This window comes from Mobula hypostoma, chromosome 4 (genome assembly GCF_963921235.1).
Source record: "Mobula hypostoma chromosome 4, sMobHyp1.1, whole genome shotgun sequence".
Taxonomy (NCBI): Eukaryota; Metazoa; Chordata; class Chondrichthyes; order Myliobatiformes; family Myliobatidae; genus Mobula; species Mobula hypostoma.
In genome coordinates, this window is record NC_086100.1 from 82,898,453 (window position 1) to 82,920,604 (window position 22,152).

At 42.3% G+C, this 22,152-nt stretch overlaps 1 protein-coding gene across 1 annotated transcript; it reads left to right on the forward strand.

The window, feature by feature from the left end:
* The first annotated feature begins 895 nt into the window (after positions 1–895).
* On the forward strand, positions 896–21,726 carry LOC134344854 (protein mab-21-like 4). The gene is made up of 5 exons (XM_063044961.1): positions 896–1,434; positions 10,707–10,929; positions 13,101–13,254; positions 14,747–15,112; positions 19,656–21,726. Exons 1-5 carry the CDS (start codon positions 921–923, stop codon positions 19,746–19,748), a joined length of 1,350 nt encoding a protein of 449 aa, XP_062901031.1. The 5' UTR covers positions 896–920; the 3' UTR covers positions 19,749–21,726.
* The last annotated feature ends 426 nt before the right edge of the window (positions 21,727–22,152 follow it).

The window sequence follows — 22,152 nt, forward strand, 5'->3', positions numbered from 1 at the left end:
TTTTTGATTTGTTGTGAAGCAGGATTAATTTGGTATTAGGAAATTGAATCCACTTAGAGGAAAGTGAAGGCTGTCAATATATACTTAAACTCTGGCCCCTTCCTTATTACATCAGACATATAAAACAGAGTTTGATCCCCGGCAATCTGGTCTGGATTTTAGAGATGGGAGGCCAGTCTATCCATTAATGTGAAAGTTCTTCTCCTTTCATCCATTCCTTGCTTTTCCTGTTGATCAGCTATGGAGAGAATGCAGAGGAGATTTACCAGGATGTTGCCCGGATTGGAAAACAAGTCTTATGAGGCAAGGTTAGCAGAGCTGGGACTTTTCTCTTTGGAGCATAGCAGAATGACAGGGGAGTTGATAGATTATGATTATGAGATTATTATTAAGATTATGAGAGGCATAGATAGGTGGAGAGCCAGTACCTGTTTCCCAGGGCACGAACAGCAAACACCAGAGGGCATATGTACAAAGTCAAGGGAGAGAAGTTTAGAGAACACATCAGGGGTAAGTTTTTGACACAGAGGGTTGTGGGTGCCTGGAATGACTTGCCAGGGATGGTGGTGGAGGCTAAAACATTAGGGGTATTTAAGAGCCTTGGACAGGCACATGGATGAAAGAAATATAGAGGGTTACGGGGTAGTGTGGGTTTAGTACTATTTTTAAGGAATATATGGGTCGGCACAACATCGAGGGCCGAAGGGCCTGTACTGTGCTGTGGTATTCTAGTGTTCTAGTGTTCTTTGTCCACCAAAATAGACTGGGCATAATCTACAGGTATTACAGTACTCAGGTTGAGTTGCGACACATCTAAACCACTCCCAGAATCACACAAAGTCCCTCCTTTATTTATTTCACAGGCTCACTTTATGAGTCAGGAGCTGAAGCATTATCGAGACTGCAAAAAGATCGTCAACATGTTGCTGTCAAAGCGGGATAGTTTGGGTTGGTACCAGAGATATTTATTAGGGATAAAATCCCACCAGGACATGAAGATTATTGAAATACAGAAATGTGAAGATATTCTCTTCACAATACTTGACAGAGTCCATCAACAAGACAGCAGATTCCAGGTAGACTATTCCAGGGAGCTTGCCTGCTTTGAATACACTCTCAGGACAGACTTTGATGAACTAGACATGGAGGTGCCTCTGAGATTCAATGATTCGTCCTTGAGAATTGAAGAGAGCTGTGACTCCCCCTATTCTGTGGATGGAATCATTCATCAGACCCATACAAGAAAGGGGTCAGTTTACCTAGCTGTACCAAAGGAAAGTGAAAGCAACTGGCTTGGAAGTGACATATTTCACCAGTTTTCTAAATCATCCCAGTACAGTGGACATATTGTTCCAGGAAAAGTCATAAGTATCTTGAAAGAGCTTCTTAAAGGAGCCATTGTTTACTGTGAGCAGAACTTCTTTCTTAAACCAGGTAAGGAGCTTATGAATTCTACTTAAATTACACTCCCAGCTTGTCGGCTGAATACTTGCCAATGGCTTGAATGAGCTTTGAGATGGTTTAGATCATGTACAAGGTGCTAGCGGATACAGGCAGTGGAATGAAGAGCAATGATCCACGTTTTGATGTTATAATAATGGATACCACCCAGTGAGTTGTGAAGTGTTACCATATTTATGTTACCACTTTATTTAATAGAATGATGTATCATCCTTTCACCATCCCTTATTTAATTTGTGTTATCCTTTGCATTACCTGATTGTAAATAATCATGAGAGTTACTGTAAATAGAGTCATAGAGTCATACAGCATGAAGACAGGACCTTTGACCCAGCTGGACCATAGCAACCAAGATGCTCCATCCAAGTTACTGTCATTTGCCAGTGTTTAGCCCATAACCTTCTGAATCTTTCTAATCCATCTACCTGTCCAACTGTCTTTTAAAAGTTGTTTTTTGTCCTGCCTCAGCCGCTTCCTCTGTCAGCTCATTCCACTTAGATGGAATCAGTAAAAAAGTTGCCCTCACGTTCCTCTTAAATCTTTCTTTTCTCACCTTAAACCAATACCCTCTAGTTCTTGAGACCTCAGCTCTGGAATTCACCCGAGTTATGCCCCTCATGATATACCTCTATAAAATCACCATCTCGGTCTTCTATGCTCTTAGGAATAGGTCCTAGATTGTCCAAACTCTCTTTATAACTCAGTCCCTCAAGTCCTGGCAGCATCCTTGTAAATCTTTTCTGCTCTCTTTCCAATTTAATACGTCTTTCCTATAGCAGGGAGACCAAATCTGAACACAATAGTCCAAGTGCATCCTCAGGAGTGTCCTCCACTGCTGCATCACAACCTCCCGACTTCTATATTCAATGCCTTGACTTATGAAGACCACCCTGTCTCAAGTTTTCATCACCACCTGGTCTACCTGTGACTCCACTTTCAGGGAACCATGTAATTATATTCCCAGGTTCCACTGTCCGAGAACATTTGAGATGGGCTCCTTTATTCAGAAAATGGAGTTTCCATTCCACCACTATCAATGCTGCCCTACCCAGCATCTCCTCCATTTCCCACACATCTGCCCTCACTCCTTTCCCTTGACATAACAGGGAAAGGGTTCACCTTGTCCTTACCTAGTACACCACGGGTCTCCATATCCGTTCTCTACAACATTTGTCATCTCCAACGAAATCCAACCACCAGGCGCAACTTGGCTCCCCTCTCTGTTTGCTTTCCAAGTGATTGCTCTCTACATGAATCTCTTGTCCACTTGTCCTTCCGCACTGATCTTCCTCCGGGCACTTATCATGAGAAATGCTACACCTGCCCCTACCTCCACCACCATTCAGGACCATAAACAGGTGAGGCAGCACTTCACCTGTGGGTCTGTCAGGGTCATTTATTGTATCTGTGCTCCCGTTACGGCCTCCTCTACTTCAGTGAGACCCAATGCAAATGGGGGGTCCACTTTGTTGAGCACCTTTGTTTTGTCTGCACAACAGGCAGGATCTCCCAGTGGCCACAGTTCAATTTGACTTTTCAATCTCAGACCGACTTGTCTGTCCCCCATGGTCACTTCCATAGCCACAGTGAGATTGGAGGAGCAACACCTCATATTCTGTCTGCATAGTCTCTCAATCTGATGGCATGAACATTGATTTCTCTAACTCTTGGTAACTACTCCCCTCTGATTCCCCCCACCCACCTTTTTTCTGTCTCCCCCCATTCTGGTGGCCCTCTCACCCTTTCTATTCTCTTTCCCCACCCTATTGACCTGCCATCAACTCCCTTTATTCCATGTTCCACGGTCATTGAAACCTATCGAATATTGAAGGGCCTAGATAGAAAAGATCTGGAGAGGATGCCTCCTATAGTGAGTGAGTCTCAGACCAGAGGGAATAATCTTAGAATAGAAGGACATCCCTTTAGAACAGAGCTGAGGAAGAATTCTTACAGCCATATGGTGGTGAATCTGTGGAATGTATTGCCACAGATGGTTGTGCTGGCCAAGTCATTGGGTATACTTAAAGCAAAGGTTGTTGGATCCAACTTAGTAAGAGTGTCAAAGGTTATGGGAAGAAGGCAGAGGAATGGGTTGATAGGGATCATACATTGAATGACAGAGCAAACTCGATGGAGCAGAATGGCTTAATTCTGCTCCTATGTTTTATGGTCTTCTGGTCCTCTCCTGTCAGATTCCTTCTTCTTCAGCCCTTTACCTTGTCCTCCAGCTTTTCACATCGTGAAATTTGTTGTTTAGTGGCAGCAGTACAGTGCAACTCTTTTAAAAAGTACTGTCAGTTTCATTTAAAACGTGAATAAGTAGTGCAAAAAAAGGGTAAAATGTGAGGTAGTGTTCATGGGGTCATGGACGGTTCAGAAATCTGGTAGCAGAGGGGAAGAAGCTGTTCTTAAAACTTTGAGTGTGGGTCTTCAGGCTCCTGTACCTCCTCCCTGATGTTAATAATGAGAAGAGAACATGTCCTGGATGGTGAGGGTCTTTAATGATGGATGCCGTGTTCCTGAGGCATCGCCTTTTGAAGATGTGGGTGGCTGGTGCCCATGATGGAGCCAGTTGAGTTTACAACCCTCTGCAGCTGTTTCCATTTGTGCTTTAGGGGGAATAATGCCAGTACATTAATTCCCTCCATAAATATTGTTAACTAATCATTAATCTACCACAGCCAACATTTCTGATGAGTTTATGCTATACACCCACCTCTAAAACAATAGAACATCACACCGTGTACAATTATGCTCTAACCAAATGTTTGACTATGTTCCCTTCATTGGTGTACTCCATGATCGACTTCATGAAAAGGTTCCTGGGACTTATTTTAACAGCTTTAGAGGACAATATACCTTCAATCTCAGATCCTTCTTTTGCTTTTAATCTTTCACGTGAACTCACTTGCACATTTCTTCTTATTTTGCAGCAAATACGGTACCCCCTCTGGTTTGCCCTTTCTATTGAACTGTTCCAGATCTCCTCAATGTTTTCTGATCAATGTGCTGTCAGCAGATTTTGCTGCAACTCCATAAAACTGGTTGAACTACTGAAACAAGTTTTTACACCACTGGTAGCTGGCAAACTTCTTTTGATTTGCATTATGATCCATAAGGAGGACATAAATAATCTTCCAGAAATAGTAAGGGACAGAGGGTCCAGTGAGATGGAGGAACTGAGCGAAATACATGTTAGTAGGGAAGTGGTGTTAGGTAAATTGAAGGGATTGAAGGCAGATAAATCCCCAGGGCCAGATGGTCTGCATCCCAGAGTGCTTAAGGAAGTGGCCCAAGAAATAGTGGATGCATTAGTGATAATTTTTCAAAACTCGTTAGATTCTGGACTAGTTCCTGAGGATTGGAGGGTGGCTAATGTAACCCCACTTTTTAAAAAAGGAGGGAGAGAGAAACCGGGGAATTATAGGCCGGTTAGCCTAACGTCGGTGGTGGGGAAACTGCTGGAGTCAGTTATCAAGGATGTGATAACAGCACATTTGGAAAGCGGTGAAATGATCGGACAAAGTCAGCATGGATTTGTGAAAGGAAAATCATGTCTGACGAATCTCATAGAATTTTTTGAGGATGTAACTAGTAGAGTGGATAGGGGAGAACCAGTGGATGTGGTATATTTGGATTTTCAAAAGGCTTTTGACAAGGTCCCACATAGGAGATTAGTGTGCAAACTTAAAGCACACGGTATTGGGGGTAAGGTATTGGTGTGGGTGGAGAATTGGTTAGCAGACAGGAAGCAAAGAGTGGGAATAAACGGGACCTTTTCAGAATGGCAGGCGGTGACTAGTGGGGTACCGCAAGGCTCAGTGCTGGGACCCCAGTTGTTTACAATATATATTAATGACTTGGATGAGGGAATTAAATGCAGCATCTCCAAGTTTGCGGATGACACGAAGCTGGGTGGCAGTGTTAGCAGTGAGGAGGATGCTAAGAGGATGCAGGGTGACTTGGATAGGTTGGGTGAGTGGGCAAACTCATGGCAGATGCAATTTAATGTGGATAAATGTGAAGTTATCCACTTTGGTGGCAAAAATAGGAAAACAGATTATTATCTGAATGGTGGCCGATTAGGAAAAGGGGAGGTGCAACGAGACCTGGGTGTCATTATACACCAGTCATTGAAAGTGGGCATGCAGGTACAGCAGGCGGTGAAAAAGGCGAACGGTATGCTGGCATTTATAGCGAGAGGATTCGAGTACAGGAGCAGGGAGGTACTACTGCAGTTGTACAAGGCCTTGGTGAGACCACACCTGGAGTATTGTGTGCAGTTTTGGTCCCCTAATCTGAGGAAAGACATCTTTGCCATAGAGGGAGTACAAAGAAGGTTCACCAGATTGATTCCTGGGATGGCAGGTCTTTCATATGAAGAAAGACTGGATGAACTGGGCTTGTACTCGTTGGAATTTAGAAGATTGAGGGGGGATCTGATTGAAACGTATAAGATCCTAAAGGGATTGGACAGGCTAGATGCAGGAAGATTGTTCCCGATGTTGGGGAGGTCTAGAACGAGGGGTCACAGTTTGAGGATAGAGGGGAAGCCTTTTAGGACCGAGGTTAGGAAAAACTTCTTCACACAGAGAGTGGTGAATCTGTGGAATTCTCTGCCACAGCAAACTGTTGAGGCCAGTTCATTAGCTATGTTTAAAAGGAAGTTAGATATGGCCCTTGTGGCTACAGGGGTCAGGGGGTATGGAGGGAAGGCTGGGTTCTGAGTTGGATGATCAGCCATGATCATAATAAATGGCGGTGCAGGCTCGAAGGGCCGAATGGCCTACTCCTGCACCTATTTTCTATGTTTCTATGTTTCTATACAGTTGAACTTGACGACAGCATCCAAGTCATTTAAAATAAATGACCCAAAGCCAAGTTTCTTTTTAGCAATTGCTTCACAAATTGATAGGGTTGTTAAGAAGGTGTATGAAGTGTTGGCCTTCATTAATCAAAGGATTGAGTTCAAAAGCCTTGAGATAATATGGCAGCTCAGTAAAACTCTGGTTCGACCTCTCTTAGAATATTGTGCTCCGTTCTGGTCACCTCATTATAGGAAGGATGTGGAAGGTTTAGAGAGGATGTAGGAAGGAAGGGTTAGATTGATTTTAGGGCAAGTTAAAAGTTCAGCCAATATCTTGAGCTGAAGGAGCTGTAATATTCTAAGTTTACTTCCATTGAGAATAACTATTAGCTCCTCAACTTTACAAAACTAGGTAATGTATTCTGAGTAACGAAGCTCAAGCACAAGGAAAGGCGTAATTGTTTGTTCAGGCATTACTTTTCAGAATTGTAGTTGTAAATCTGTAACAACTTTAATTTTTAACTGGTACTCCTACCTTTTAGTCAATATTTTGTAATGGCTCCTCTGAATGCATGCTTTGTTTTCATGGTTATCTAAGCTATCACTTTATGACACCAAGGATCATCACCCTTTTTATCATTTAGCGGTCAGGGTTTCAGAATCAGAATCAGGTTTATTATCACTGGTATGAGACGTGAAATTTGTTAACTTAGCAGCAGCAGTTCAAAACAATACATAATCTAGCAGAGAAAAGAAAAAAAATAATAATAATAATAAATAAAATTTAAAAAATAATAAATAAACAAGTAAATCAATTACATATATTGAATAAATTTTAAAAAGTGCAAAAAACTGAAATACTGTAGATTAAAATAAACTGAGGTAGTGTCCAAAGATTCAATGTCCACCTAGGAATCGGATGGCAGAGGGGAAGAAGCTGTTCCTGAATCACTGATTGTGTGCCTTCAGGCTTCTGTACCTCCTACCTGATGGTAACAGTGAGAAAAGGGCATGCCCTGGGTGCTGGGGGTCCTTAATAATGGACGCTGCCTTTCTGAAATACCGCTCCTTGAAGATGTCCCGGGTACTTTGTAGGCTAGGACCCAAGATGGAGCTGACTAGATTTAGAACCTTCTGCAGCTTCTTTCGGTCCTGTACAGTAGTCCCTCTATACTAGACAGTGAAGCAGCCTGTCAGAATGCTCTCCACAGTACAGCTATAGAAGTTTTTGAGTGTATTTATTGACATGCCAAATCTCTTCAAGCTCATAATAAAATATAACCACTGACTTGCCTTCTTTATAACTACATCGATATGTTGGGACCAGGTTAGATCCTCAGAGATCTTGACACCCAGGAACTTGAAGCTGCTAATTCTCTCCACTTTTGATCCCTCCTTGAGGATTGGTATGTGTCCATTCGTCTTAACCTTCCTGAAATCCACAATCAGCTCTTTTGTCTTACTGACATTGAGTGTTCCTTTGTTCTCTCTCTCTCTCTCTCTCTCTCTCTCTCTCTCTCTCTCTCTCTCTCTTTCTCTTTCTCTTCCCCCCCCCCACTTTCTTGTCATCTTTTACTTCAAACTGATTTCTTTAACCAATCAGTATGTCACTTCCTACCTTCCAACCCATTTTCAGGGTGTGATTAAATTGACTAAGGATCAGCTCTGTGGTTTCACTCTGCTTACAAGAAACTTTGCTCTAAGAAATGGCTCATAATGAAATTCTTTTCTCCTTACTCAGCTGTACTGAATTTCACATAGGGTGACGCAAAGATTACGCACTATTCTGGGTGTGAAAGATAACTCATTCACAAATACTAAGACACTACCATTCCACCTGTAAAAATCTAACAACAAAATGTGATCCTGAAGTGATGTCATCATTGCACGTGTGTGCTGATTCACGATATCGTTTGTTTGCTGCCCAGCACTCATGATGCCAAATTAAACCAAATCAATCTGCACATTTTTCCTATCCCTCCATTCCCTGAATTTTCATATGCCTCTGTGAATGACTCTTAAACACCACTATCTCTCGGTTTCCACCACTGCCCCAGTCAGCTTATTCAAGACACCTACCACTCTGTGTGTAAATTATCTTTCCCCCTCACTTCAAAGCTACATTCTCTAGCTTTTGACATTTATATCCTGAGAAAAATAATCTATCTACCCTATCTAGGCATCTCAGGATTTTATAAATCCTCAGCCTATGAAGCTCCAGACAAAAGAATCCCAGTTTGTCCAACCTCTCTTTAAAGCTAATACTCGCTAATCCAGACAGCAACCTGAACCTCTCCAAGGAAAGCATCCTCATCCTTCCTGCACAGGGCAACCAGCACTGCACATAATACAGCTGCAACATCACTCTTATGCCCAATGCCCCGTTTGACGAAGCATACCATACACCTTCTATTTACTGATTTTTGCTACTTTTACAGAGACCCAAGATCATTCGTGGTTTTAAGGGTCTTACCATTTACTGCATATTTTAAATTCTGTACACTTTGCCCTGGGCTAAATCCATGGAAATCTCAGTGAACTACCGTATGTTGTAAATTAATTAATGCTTTTAGTGGGTTATTTGTGTACCTAGTCTTGGGCTGCTTTTGGTATATCTTGAAGCCACAAACCATACATATACTCTGATGATATATTCACATTGATAGTTTATCTTTCCGTATATATAGCCTGACTTGCTGAGTTTTTCTAGCATTTTCTCTATTAATTTGGGATTTACAAATCTGCAGTTTTGTTTTCCAAATTTGAAAACTATACATACCTGCCTTTTGCTACCTCAACATCCTGCATGAATCTAGCAGGAGTTTGCGGAGGTGGAGGTGGAGATTGGTATTGACTCAAAGAATGAAGTGTCAAGAAGGAAGAGGAGAGAATTAACATCAAAGAAAGGGAATCAAAAGTTTTGTTGTGAGCCTGAGGGGAATACTGTACTGCTGATTTTCCTGAACAACAATGAACAACAAAAAGTAAAACTTTCTTGCTTCCTGAGGTACCTACTGGTTCCAGTACCTCTTTCCACTTGAGGCAAATACTTCCAGTCTAAAGAGCTGGCATTGATTACATCAGCAAATTCTTTTCTGCTAAGTTAGGTGAATAGGAATTAGAAATTGGTTTATATTCCTCTATTTTTCCAGTGTTGTTAATTCAAGATCAGATTAATAGTCAAAAAAGTATTAATGATCATCCCAGGAGAAAATATGTCAAATGCAAAGTTGGATTAGGTATATTTAATTGGACGTTAAACCTTATGTCAGATGTGCACCTGGTACATTCTTGATATAAACTAGAGCTCTCGGCTTTAGGAAATAAATTCTGATTGGCAGCTACAAAAAGAAGCACAACCCTTGGTATTCTTCTGAAGGACACCATTTGAAGAATCACTCTGCTAACAGTAGGCACTTTAGAAGGCAGTTCCAAAGTTCTTTCAACACCTTTCACATACTTCCCAGAAGTATTTCCAAACTAACATCTTGTGCTTTTAGAAGTAAATAGGTGTCTCAGTGGTAATACTGATGGCAACACTTTTTGAATGGAATCTTCAAGTTAGATGTTGCTGGAAATTCGGACGACCTCAGAGCAGAAGGCATCTGGACTCACATAGGTAATGATTTCACACATAGAAAGTTTTCTACGATCCAGGCTTTTACCTCAATCTTTCCAACAGCAACAAATTTGTATGCTTAGAGTCTCAAATGGATTACCTTTAACCATGAAACTATCTTGCCAGCTGGTAGTGTAATAGCTTCAGCAATGGGCGTCAAGACGAGTGGTTCTGGGTTCAAATCCAGCTGGTTCCTTGCACACTTTCCATCTGTGCTGGGTTGACCGTTGAACTAACAACTCAGGCTCATAAAAAAAAGCAGACAAGATGCTAAATAAGTGGCAACATTGCTGCCTGATGCATCACAAAGCATGGAGAGGAATAATATAATAACTTATCTGGATGTTGCGCTCTACATGAATATCACTAACAGCCAAAACTTCCAAGCATCAATTTGCGACTGTGGACATTTGCCAGTCATTACAGTTTACTATTGATAGAGTAATAGGAAGGTTGCCTAAGAAACAGAGTTAACTCTGACAAAGGTTCTTTGACTTTAAATATCAATTCTTTTTCTCTTTCCGTAGACACTGCCTGATCTTTTGAATGTTTTCAGCATTTTTGAAATTATATCAAAGTTATCAAAATAAAAATATTTTTGCCACAAATATACCAATTTACTAATTTCTTCCTTAGAACTTAATGCTTAACTATCATGAAATCTAGTTCTTTTATTTAGATAATAGGAATTTATAGTAGTAATGTGGCTTGATATCAGGGCTCTTTGTTTGAGTGACTAAGAAAATGTAACAAGTTTATTCCAATGCCTTGCTTGGTTTAGTGTAACTTCTCACCTCAGTACGCCTCTTGTCTCCACAGGAGATCTGGATGCATCTTTGTTAAATATTGACGGTCCCCGGATAACTCTGCTTCTAAGAAACTTAATAAAGCCCTTGCGAGTTAATATTATTCCAATAGTTCGGAGAGCCGTGCAGACATTTTTGGGGAATGGAAATCAGATTGAGAAAATCTTTCCAGAGTCACTTAGTCAGGAAACACTCATGAACATTGACATCAGCAATGCAACTTATTATCACTGGAGGTAAATGTGACTATTTATAATTAGAGCAACTGATTTACAGTGATCGGTACGTCAAGTTATCTAGATGTTAGAGTCAGAATCAGGCTTATTGTCACTGACGTTAATCATGAGATTTGTTGTTTTGTGGCAGCAGTACACTGCAGGCATAACAAATTACTATAAATTACAATGTAAATAAATAAACCGGCTAAATTAACAAATTTCACATCACATGCCAGTGGTAATAAACCTGATTCTGATATAGTCTGAAAGAGGATTAGCGAGGTAGTGTTCATGGACAATTAGAGCCTGGTGGCAGAGGGGAAGAAGCTGTCACTAAGAGCACTGAGTGTGGGTCTTCAGGCTCCTGTGCCTTCTCCCTGATGGTAAATAATAAGAAGATGGCATGTCAAGATGGCGAGGGTCCTTAATGACAGCCGCTGCTTTCTTGAGGCACCGCCTTTTGAAGATGTCCTCAGTAGTGGGGAGACATGCCCGTGATGGAGCTGAGTGGGCATACAGTCCTCAGAAATCTCTTACAGCATTGGTACCTCCACACCAAACTGTGATGTACCCAGTCAGAAAGCTCTCCGCCTTGGGACACTGACCTGTGTTTGCTGATTCAAGTTCAGTATTGCCATGAAAACATACATCCTTTCCTGGAAAACGGAATTATGGAAATAAATTAGTCCTTGAACTCAATCCCAACAATTCAACATCATCTGAGTTACTTGGATTTGAAGTGAGGTGAGAAAGATAAGGGAATGTACAAACGTTTGTAGTTGAAGATATCAATGCTGATAACATTGTCAGTTCCCTTAGGCCCTTAAGTGTTTAACAGGAAGGATGTCCCACTTTGAATAGTTCTCCATCCATACTCCCTGGTTATTTGCATTTATAAGGACCACATTTCATCCCTTGGTATAGTTAGTCCAAGAAGTGGCAAAGAGCTATGTTGAAGGTAATCTCAGAAATGACATGTTAGTCTAATAAACTGTTACAGATGGAATCTATCATAAAGATGAACAGATCATCTGACGTCCAATACTGCATTGGGTAACAATTGTGTTGCTGTTCAAATCCCAAGTGGTTAAGGCATTCGTCTAGTGATCTGAAGGTTGCTAGTTCGAACCTCAGCTGTGGCAGCGTGTTTGTGTCCTTGAGTAAGGCACTTAACCACACATTGCTCTAGTGTCTGTGTGAGGAGTGGCGCCCCACACAGACTTTCAATCTGCGCGTTGTAAGGCATGAAAATGGCCAATGCAGGCTTCTCATGGTCTGAATTGACATTCCCTCCCTTCAATTTCCTGGTGAATAACAATAGGCTTACTTTCCAAAACCACAGTGTGTAACAGTTGTGGTAATATCTAATTCTACAGTACCACTAGAATTAGATATTACCACAACTGTTACACACTGTGGTTTTGGTACCACTGTAAAGCACTGTACAGTGTCCAAAATGCCAGTGACAACAGTGAGTGGCGTGCGAGTAGTGTGCTAGTACCAGTGATGTTGATATCTAATTCTACAGTGAATATTGCAGTCAGTAATAGCAGTGTTGATGTCCAATACCACTGTATTGGAGACAAACAGGCTCTTCTGCCCACAATGTCAATGCTGACCACTCATCTTGACTAACCCTGTTCAGCATTTGGTCTAAAGATTTCTATGATTTAGGGAATTATTTGCACTCTCAATATTTCTTATATGTTGCTAAAATGCAAAGACAAAACAAATTTTAAGCTGCAGTGTTGTAGCCAAAATCAGGAGTGTTGATTCCCAAAATTACTGTAGTGAAAAGTTGCCTTGCTGTTCAGTACCATATTCGCGTAATTGTCCAGTTGTGAGGAGCCGTAGGGCAAACGTCCAGTGCCACAATGTGCGAAACTTGCAAGATAGTGCCAGTGAAGCTTGTCGACATTCTGTTGGCTATGTACTTTGAACTTCCTTCATCTCCCAACTGCTCAGTGTGAAGCAACAGTAATTTCCATGCTCACATTTAGTGAAAGTGGTGTTGGTATCCAATGCCACTCTAAATAATGGTAGAATGTCTACAGCCATGCTGAGTAACCATGGGCTGTACCATCTGTTTCCCTGCATAGGCCCAATAGACTTTAAGATCAATCTCTGTTAGCTTGGAAAGACTCTGCTGTTTCCACAAAAGGAATACTTGTTATCTATTTCAAATTCAGATTTTGTTTTGAACGACCAACAAAGAAGTTGCTTGAGAAAGCAGATGCTGACGGAGGGCATCGTCTTGAAAGCCTGTGTCTTCTGGACAGAGTTAAGTCCGATCATTGGCTTCCAGAGAAATTCAAGAGAGGACTCACGTTTAAGCAGCTTCAGGTGAGTGCCCACCTTCAGTATCAGAGTGCTCATCAATTCTGTGATACGAGTTCTTCGAAATGAAATTCATCATAATTATCCAAGACTTAAACATAGATTAAACACAGAATGGCAGCTGTAATTCCAAATGTGTCACTTGTTTTTGTCATGTGACAAGAGGCTTGGTGATTTAAGTACTGCTTCCAGTATTTCATGGATTGATGGAACAAGCTGGAGAACTGACATGCTTGTGTGCACTTGCTCTCTGCTGGGATCGCTGCATTGCCCATTTCAGATCCTTAGCATTGCAACCTCACCCACAGGCTTATTTCCTTTGCAAAGCAGCCTGTACCACCCGGATCCCAGCAAAGAGAACAGCTGGTTTTCAACCAAGGAGGAGAAAAGTAATCCTGTCTATTCTCTGAAAACAAAACTCACACTTTGATGCTCATTTCATTAGAAAGTTTGATGTCTCATTCAGCCGCACATTGTGCATCCCTCCCTGCTCAGATGAGCAGGCTGAAGAGGGATCGATGGAATCCTGGTTCAAAGCCTTGCTGCACATCCCGAGCAGAGCTGGCTGAAACATTATTGCATTTAAAACAACATTGCAAGAAGCAGCCGAGTTCTGGCCATTGAATTTACGACAAAAACACACTGGGTGCACAATCCGCAATAACAAATCACAGAGGTGTGATCAAGGACAACCCACTAACAAAGTCAAGAATATACTCAGGTTAATGGGTGGTCCATGTAAGTATTATCTGGCTGAAGAACTCCGATGTCTCTCGGGAGGATTACAGTGATAAGGGATCCCAGAACAGTGATAAGGCATCCCTGATGATACCATACTGGTTATATTGTTTATTTACTGAGATACAGTGAGGAGTGTGCCCTTCTGCCCTTCGAGACGTGCCACCCAGCATTCCCCAGTTTAATGCTAGCCTAATCACCAGAGCAATCAACCCACCAACCAGTAGGTCTTTAGACCTTGGGAGGAAACTCACACGGTCACGGGGAGAACACACCAACTCCTTACAGACAGCGACGGGATTGATCCCCTGTACTGCAAAGTGTTGAGCTAACCACCACGCTACTGCGCCACTGCGTCCGTCCAGCGGAGGGGCGGAGAGGAAATACACACAAGCCTGTCAATTCTCCAGCTTCTTCCATCAATCTTTGAAACACTGGAAGATGTCAGTCAGGCAAATGAAACTGTAGTCTACGAGCATAAAACAGTTGTGGAAAAGGCAGTGAGCAGAATGACTAAGTCTGCGAGCATGGCCCATAAGAGGAGGTGCCCATACTACTTGCTATTGGGAGTCTTTCTAAATGTGAACCATCTAAATAAGAAGGAGGGACATCAAGCAGGCACTTGCCATGCCTCTTTCAGTAAAGAACAGCATGCTTGTAGGAATTCCATGCTTGTCAAGGATTTGTTCTGAATTCAGCAAATGATAGTGTCCTAGATGAATCACTTTCTGGTTATTGTCTATCTGTTTAATTTTACCAGATGGTGCTACTCTGGGCCATGGAGTTTTTTCCATCTTCAACAGATTGGGTTGACCTGGAATCATCTGTTTATCGGATGTTGGTGGTGTTGTTACGGTGCCTTGTGCTCAGGAATCTCCCCAACTACTTCGTACCTGAGATCAACGTTTTCCATGAAGAGTATCAGCCACAGCTTGATTTTGACACCATCTATAAGAAGGTGGAAGAATTTGCTGGCTTCCCTGAGAAAAGCCTCCAGATACATTTGACCCACCTCCTCCCCATGCAGCACCGGCATGTCGACAGTTACGTTAAAATGTTGCTGCAAATCCAGGACGCTGAAGGTCTTTACTGGAATACAGCTTACTTTGACATTATTCTGAACAAGGTAAGCCTTTGAAGAGTCGAGATCGACTCACGAATCAACATATGTGAAGCTGGAGGAACTCAGCTGCTCAGGCAGCTTTTGTCGGGGGAGAAGGAATGTCAACACTTCTGGTCAAGACTCTTCATGTGGACGATAATGTGGAAGAGCCAAGCTGAAGGCTCTCTACACAAAACATTAACTGTCCATTTCCTTCCACAAATGATGAAGGGTCTTAGCCTGAAATGTCAGCTCTTTATTCCTCTCCATAGGATGCTGCCTGACCTGATAAGTTCTTCCAGCCTTTTGTGACTCTGGATTTCCAGCATCTATGGAATCTCTTGTGTTTATGAGTTCCTTTAGTTTCTCATTTGTTGTCCATATTCCAGTATCAGTAGTCCTTTGTCTCTTATCAGCATGCATGCTTTGTCAAAGATCTTGTAGATCAGAGATTGCAAGGCTTGGTACAGAATAAAATTCCTTCCACTAGATTCAATCATGCATTCCCAGTCAGGTGCATCAGCATTAAACAGGGTAAAGTTAATCTCTCGGCCTTGTATTCCCATGGAGGGTAAAGTGGGTGCCTCGTACAGAATAGATTAGCCCTTCTAGCACATTTATTTTTTCTTCACTAAATTTGGAATTTGTCATTTGGAAAATAGCTGGATATAAAAGGTGATTTTGTTTGCATGGAGCCTCAATTTATCATTATACTTTTCCATGAGATACGTGAAAGAATAGGGAGTTAGATATTTGAGCTTGCAGATTAGGTAAGTGCAAAAAGCTGTGACAGATGAAGGTTAATATATGAGGCTTTCCATCTTGGACTCAGATAAATCGGAGTACTTTTTAGATGGTCAGAAATTAGGAAGTGTCGAGGAGTAAGGAAATTTTGGAGTCCAAGATGAGAAATAATTATACTAGGTTTAAAACATAATCCAAAACACTGAGGGAATGTTGGCCCATACACCAAATGAATTTAAAAACACAAACACGAGAAAAACCGCAGCTGCTGGAAATTCAAGCAACACAAGCAAAATGCTGGTGGAACGCAGCAGGCCAGAAAGCATCTATAGGAAGAAGTACAGTCGACGTTTCGGGTCGAGACCCTTCGTCAGGACTAACTGAAAGAGGAGATAGTAAGAGATTTGAAAGTGGGAGGGGGAGGGGGAGATCTGAAATGATAGGAGAAGACAGGAGGTGGAGGGATGGAGCCAAGAGCTGGACAGTTGATTGGAAAAACGGATATAGAATTGGAGACGGGGGAGGATCATGGAATAAGAGGCCTAGGGAGAAAGAAAGGGGGATGGGAGCCCAGAGGAAGATGGAGAGCAGGCAAGGAGTGATTGTGAGAGGGACAGAGAGAGAAGGGAAAAAAAGGGGGAAATAAAAATAAATCAGAGATGAGGTGAGAAGTGGAGGAGGGGCATTAACAGAAGTTAGAGAAATCAATGTCCATGCCATCAGGTTGGAGGCTGCCCAGACAGAATAGAAGGTGTTGTTCCTCCAACCTGAGTGAGGCTTCATCTTGACAGTAGAGGAGGCCATGGATTGACATATCAGAATGGGAATAGGACATGGAATTAAGACGAAGCCACACTCAGGTTGGAGGCAAAACACCTTATATTCTGTCTGGGTAGCCTCCAACCTGATGGCATGAACATTGACTTCTCTAACCTCCGTTAATGCCCCTCCTCACCTTCTTACCCCATTCCTGATTTATGTTTATTTCCCCCCTTTTTTCTCTTCTCTCTCTGTCCCTCTCACAATCACTCCTTGCCTGCTCTCCATCTTCCTCTGGGCTCCCCTCCCGCTTTCTTTCTCCCTAGGCCTCCTGTCCCATGATTCTCCCCTTTCTCCAATTCTGTATCCCTTTTGCCAATCACCTGTCCAGCTCTTGGCTCCATCCCTCCCCTTCCTGTCTTCTCCTATCATTTTGGATCTCCCCATCCCCCTCCCACTTTCAAATCTCTTACTATCTCTTCTTACAGTTAGTCCTGACGAAGGGTCTCGGCCCGAAACGTTGACTGTACCTCTTTCTAGAGATGCTGCCTGGCCTGCTGCGTTCACCAGTATTTTGTGTGTGTTACCAAATGAATTGCAAGGCAGTGGAAAGAAAACTTGGTCAAAGAAGCAAAGTCAGCGTGTAACTCCAGGTCAGGGTCTTCAACAGAACCTTGAAAGGGAAAAAAAAAGAGGTATCAAAGATAGAAATAGAGCTGTTCCGATCACAGGTTTGCACAGTCTTTTGTGTGAGATGTCCATACTGCAGCCAGTGACGTAGATAGAAATAGGTTTTAAGTCCTGCATGCACATCGTTCAAGGACGTGTATGGATGATTTGAACTTTCCTGCTCATTTCTCAGTTAAAACTGCTTTTGGGAGCACATAACAAAATCAGAGCTTGTGCAGGTAAAGCAGAACCCTGCCAGTTCTGGGCAAATGTCATTTCTGCTCATGGAAAAGAGCAGTTTGACAATGCAGTCTATAGAAGTCTGTTGGGTAACCAACCTTTGCAATTTTAACTGCCTGTGCTCTGCTAACCAGAAAGGGTTATAATTATTGTCCCAACCTTTTCTCCATAGTTCTGACCCACTTGATAGGTACAGTAAATAGGATTCTAATACCTAGCTGGATCAGACAACAAACATTGCAATATTAACAAAAATGTGTGTATAAGAGCCAGCATGGTATTAATTTATGTCATTTGTTCACTGGCTGCCTTGAGAAGTATACCGACATTCAAATCTGTGTTGTAAGGCTGATGAGTTTACTCAGTGAATTGTTTTGAATTTCTAAATTCATTCTGTTCCATTGTACGGGTTTTCACTTCTGATGCTCCTCATCTACTCCTTATTGTTGAAGTAACAGCTCCTATTCTTTCCTGGCTGGATCTCTCACCCTCCACTTTCCATCAATTCACCCTTCCCCTCTCGCAACCGAGTCTCGCTAATGGCTACAACATCGCAATTTCACATGTCGCTCCAAGCTTTGCCTACAATACTCCTTGTATTGAAACAGATACACCTGAGGCCACTAGTCACAACATGCTCGACCTTTCAATTTCCACCTGTGTTTGTTGGCTTAACATCTACTTTTCTCACAGCCACTCAACTTGCTCTCCTCCTAACCTGGTCTCCACCTCTCTGCATCTCTCATCTACACCTCCCAGAACAGCATGAGCAAATCTTCCCACAAGGATAATGGTCTACCTCCAGTTCAGCCATGAACCGTCCCGTTTGTGCAGTTTCCACCAGCCCTGAAGGAGAGCCCAGTGACTGAAAAATCTAAAGCCTTCCTTGCTGCACCACGTTAAGTTGCACTCTCTTCCCATTTCTTGCCTCACTGGCATGTGACATGGATAGCAATCCTGAGATCACCACACTGGAGGTCCTATGTTTTAATTTTGCACTTAACTCCCTGACTCACTTTGCAGGGACATTGCCACCCTTCCTGTCAATGCATTGGTAATGATGTGGACCACAGCTTCTAGCTGCTCACCCTCCCTCTAGAGAATGCTACAGACTCAGTCTGTGATGCCTGGGAGGCAGCCAGGTCTCTCCTTCTCATCCATAGAGTCTCCTGTCTGATCCCTCAGTGATTCCTTTATCACTACCACACTCCTCCTTTCCCTTTGAGCTGCAGAGCCAGTCCCAGTGCCAGAGTCCTGGCTGCTGCAGATTTCCCCAGTAGGCCACCCCCCGCCCCCCAACAGTATCCAAAGCGGTATACTTGGTTTTGCGAGGAATGGCCACAGGAGTACTGTAATCTGCACTGTCTGCCCTTTGCCCTTCTCTTTCCTGACAGTTACCTCCTGCAGCCTAGGTGTGCTTGCCTCCCTGTAACAGAGTTCTGATTCTGTTTACCAACCCCCCCCCCCCACCAATCTCCGGAACGATCTGTCGGTCATCCAGCTTCAGTTCAAATGTTGTCCATACGGTGTTGCTGCAGGAGACATTATTTATTTACTTATTTAGAGCTAGAGTGTAGCAACAGCCCAACATGCTTGCCCCACTCAGTTGCACCCCTGTGACCAATTAACCTGCTGACCCACACGCCTTTGGGACGTGGGGTGTAACGGGGGCAGCAAGAGGAAAAACATGTGGTTGGGGGAGATTGTACAGGCAGCAGCAGGAACTGAAATGGGTTGCTGTCACTGTGCGGGTTTAGTCATCGGAAACACTGGAGGGGTCCCTGACTTCCCACGTCCTGCACGAACAGCACATCACTGCCCTGACTACCATCTCCACTGCTCTAACTGTGCAATGCCTCAGCCACTGCCAATCAATTTCAGCTAACAATTTGCTCTTGTGCCTTTTCTGGGTTCCTTAAAGCTGAAGCTAAACACAGAGTCCTGACACTCACTGCTTTTAAAATCTCCTGCCTCTCACTCTGAGAATACAGCTTAAAACAAATGTGTGTCAAAGTAGTACTCTGGGTCCTTTCAGGCCTTCTGGTCATTTTGCCAGAATCAAGAGCAGTCCGTGTCATTTGTATTTGTTTTCATTTCTACAGGGTGAGAAAAAAATACTGCACCTCAAATGTTCATTTTCTCCATCTATCTCTAGTTTCAGGTTTACCATGTCCAGGATCCTGACAGAATTGGAGCCATGCAACTCGTCTGGTCCAAAACTACCAAACTAGTGAATGATTCATCGTAGCCATGAACAACCTTCGTCAGCCGAGAACAAAGTTGATCATGACCCACGAAGGTGGTTCAGTTTGACTGATCACGGAAGGCAACACGTCCACATATTTTACAGATCAGATTAAAAACAAGGCACATTACTACAGCTGGCACCTCTTACCCTCAGCCATAGTTACAAAAGAATGCACCCCACGTGGAGCGTACCACACCCCTATGGCCACTCTTTCTATACAATGAATCACAAAAGCTCTTAAAACAATGCTTACTATATTTGAACAAATGATTAAAGATATCAGGAGGTATGATGACTTCCAATCCCTGTCCCTTCACTACATGGTTTATACTCATGCTGATAAATCCAAACTCTGTAGTTATGTCCACACTTTGAAAAGCAAACTGCAATCTCTTTATATAATGGCCCGGCTTGTACGTGTGAAATTTTACATCGATCAGTTTGAATTTCTACACTCAATTTATAAAACACCCGAGAGTACCTTAAACAAATCCACGACTTGCATCGTTGAGGAACAGAGAAGTACTTGCCAAATAGGTTCCTCTAAAAAAAATGTCCCTTCAACCTAAACCATTGTTCCCCATCTACCATAATGGACAGAGCTCTTAATCACATTTCATCTATTCCCCACAATTACCTTCTCCATCCCCACCACTTTCTTGTTTTATGATGCAGGAGATGCAAGTTATCAATCCTTTCACCTCTTTCCTTCCCACCATTAAAGGGCCAGGCAGTCCTTCCAGCCAGTGGTTCACTTGCATTTCTTTCATTTGGTGCACTCCATTTGGTGTTCTTAATGGGTTCCCTGAGTTACAGACTGGGCCATCAGTTTGTGGAACACTTGCACTCATTTCCCAGGAGTGACACTGTTTGTATGGTTCCCTACCATTTTAATCCTCCATCCCAGTCTCACTCTAACCTGTCTGTAGCCTCCTATACTGTTAAAACAAACTTGAGGAAAAACTGGTCTATCATCTAGTCATATTGCAGACTGCAGGACTCATGATCCAATTCTCCACCTTCAGGTAGCTTATATTCTCTGCCTGTATCAAGATTGGCCATTTCTGCTCTAAGCCATACATCTGTGATATTGACTCAGTCTGTTTTTCTCTTCACTGATACGGCCTGACTTACTGGACATCAATAACAACCCTCATCTATCCATGTTACTTGGCCTCATCCTATCACAGATATTCCTTGTGTCCTATCCATTACTCTCCCACCTTCTCTGTGTTTTTCTCTTTTCCAATGCTGATGAAGCGTCTTTGACCTGAAATATTAAATCTCTTTCTCTTAGGTGCTGCCGGATCTATTGTTTCCAGCAATTTTTTTTCGTATTTGTTTTGTATTTCTAGTATTTATAGCTTTTTTTATTTCAAGTGTTTGAGCCTGTTTTGTATGTAACTGTACAAGAATTGACATTCAGGGGCAAGTTATCTATTGCCAGGCAAGCTTAAGTTACTTCTCTTCTCTGTAGTTACTGTACATATACAGGTGCTGTCACTGTGATACATAAACTATCTAGTACTTCTTTTGTGTATATTGTACATATGTATATAAGAACTGTCTTCTATCCTGTTGCACATCATGATGATAGAATGAAATGTTTCCTTTAAGCTAAGTACACTGTATACATTGAGAAGCCATCCCTATGGCTCTCACAATCTGTATGGCATCAGGTAGAAATGAACTGTTCCTTGTTATTTTTTATGTCTTATATATAATTGTGTCCTAAATGTAATGATTGAAGCTTCATTGCTTTGAACCTTGGAATCACACAAGGAAAGCTGTGAGAATGAGGAGAGCTGCTCTAGTTTGGAATCTGTTGGTTGAAACTGTGTAATGTCAACTTTGGTGCACACTGTTAAAATTATTGATGATTAGATGGAACACCTATCTCATTCCTTGCAGTATTAACACCTTCAGTGTTCTTGGATGATTAACAGTTAGACTATGGTTAGAAATGACAAGATTGAGCCCTGCATGTAACTTAAAACATTTTATTACATTAAAGATATTGTATTAATATATGTTGTCATTTTTGCATACCAAAATCAATGCTAAGAGCCATTGCAGGACTGTTTAATGCCACAAACTGGAAGCTGTAAGAGTCTAAGCAGGAAAAGACTATGCATATCCTTTGGTCTACTCCTCCATGCAGTATCACCACTGATCCACAGAGCATTTTATATCAGAGCTTATTCCTAGATTTCCTTGATAAACTCACTAAACATCACACGGTTAACATGTTTTCAGGTAGCCAAATCTCTAGCAGCTATTTCAACAGGTTCGCTGCCTTCCTAGATTAGTTCTTTGTAATCTGATCTCCGTACATAGTGAAGAGTACAGGTAGGGCGGAACGAATAGTTGGTATGCTAAATAACTCTCCTTCATCCCATTAACT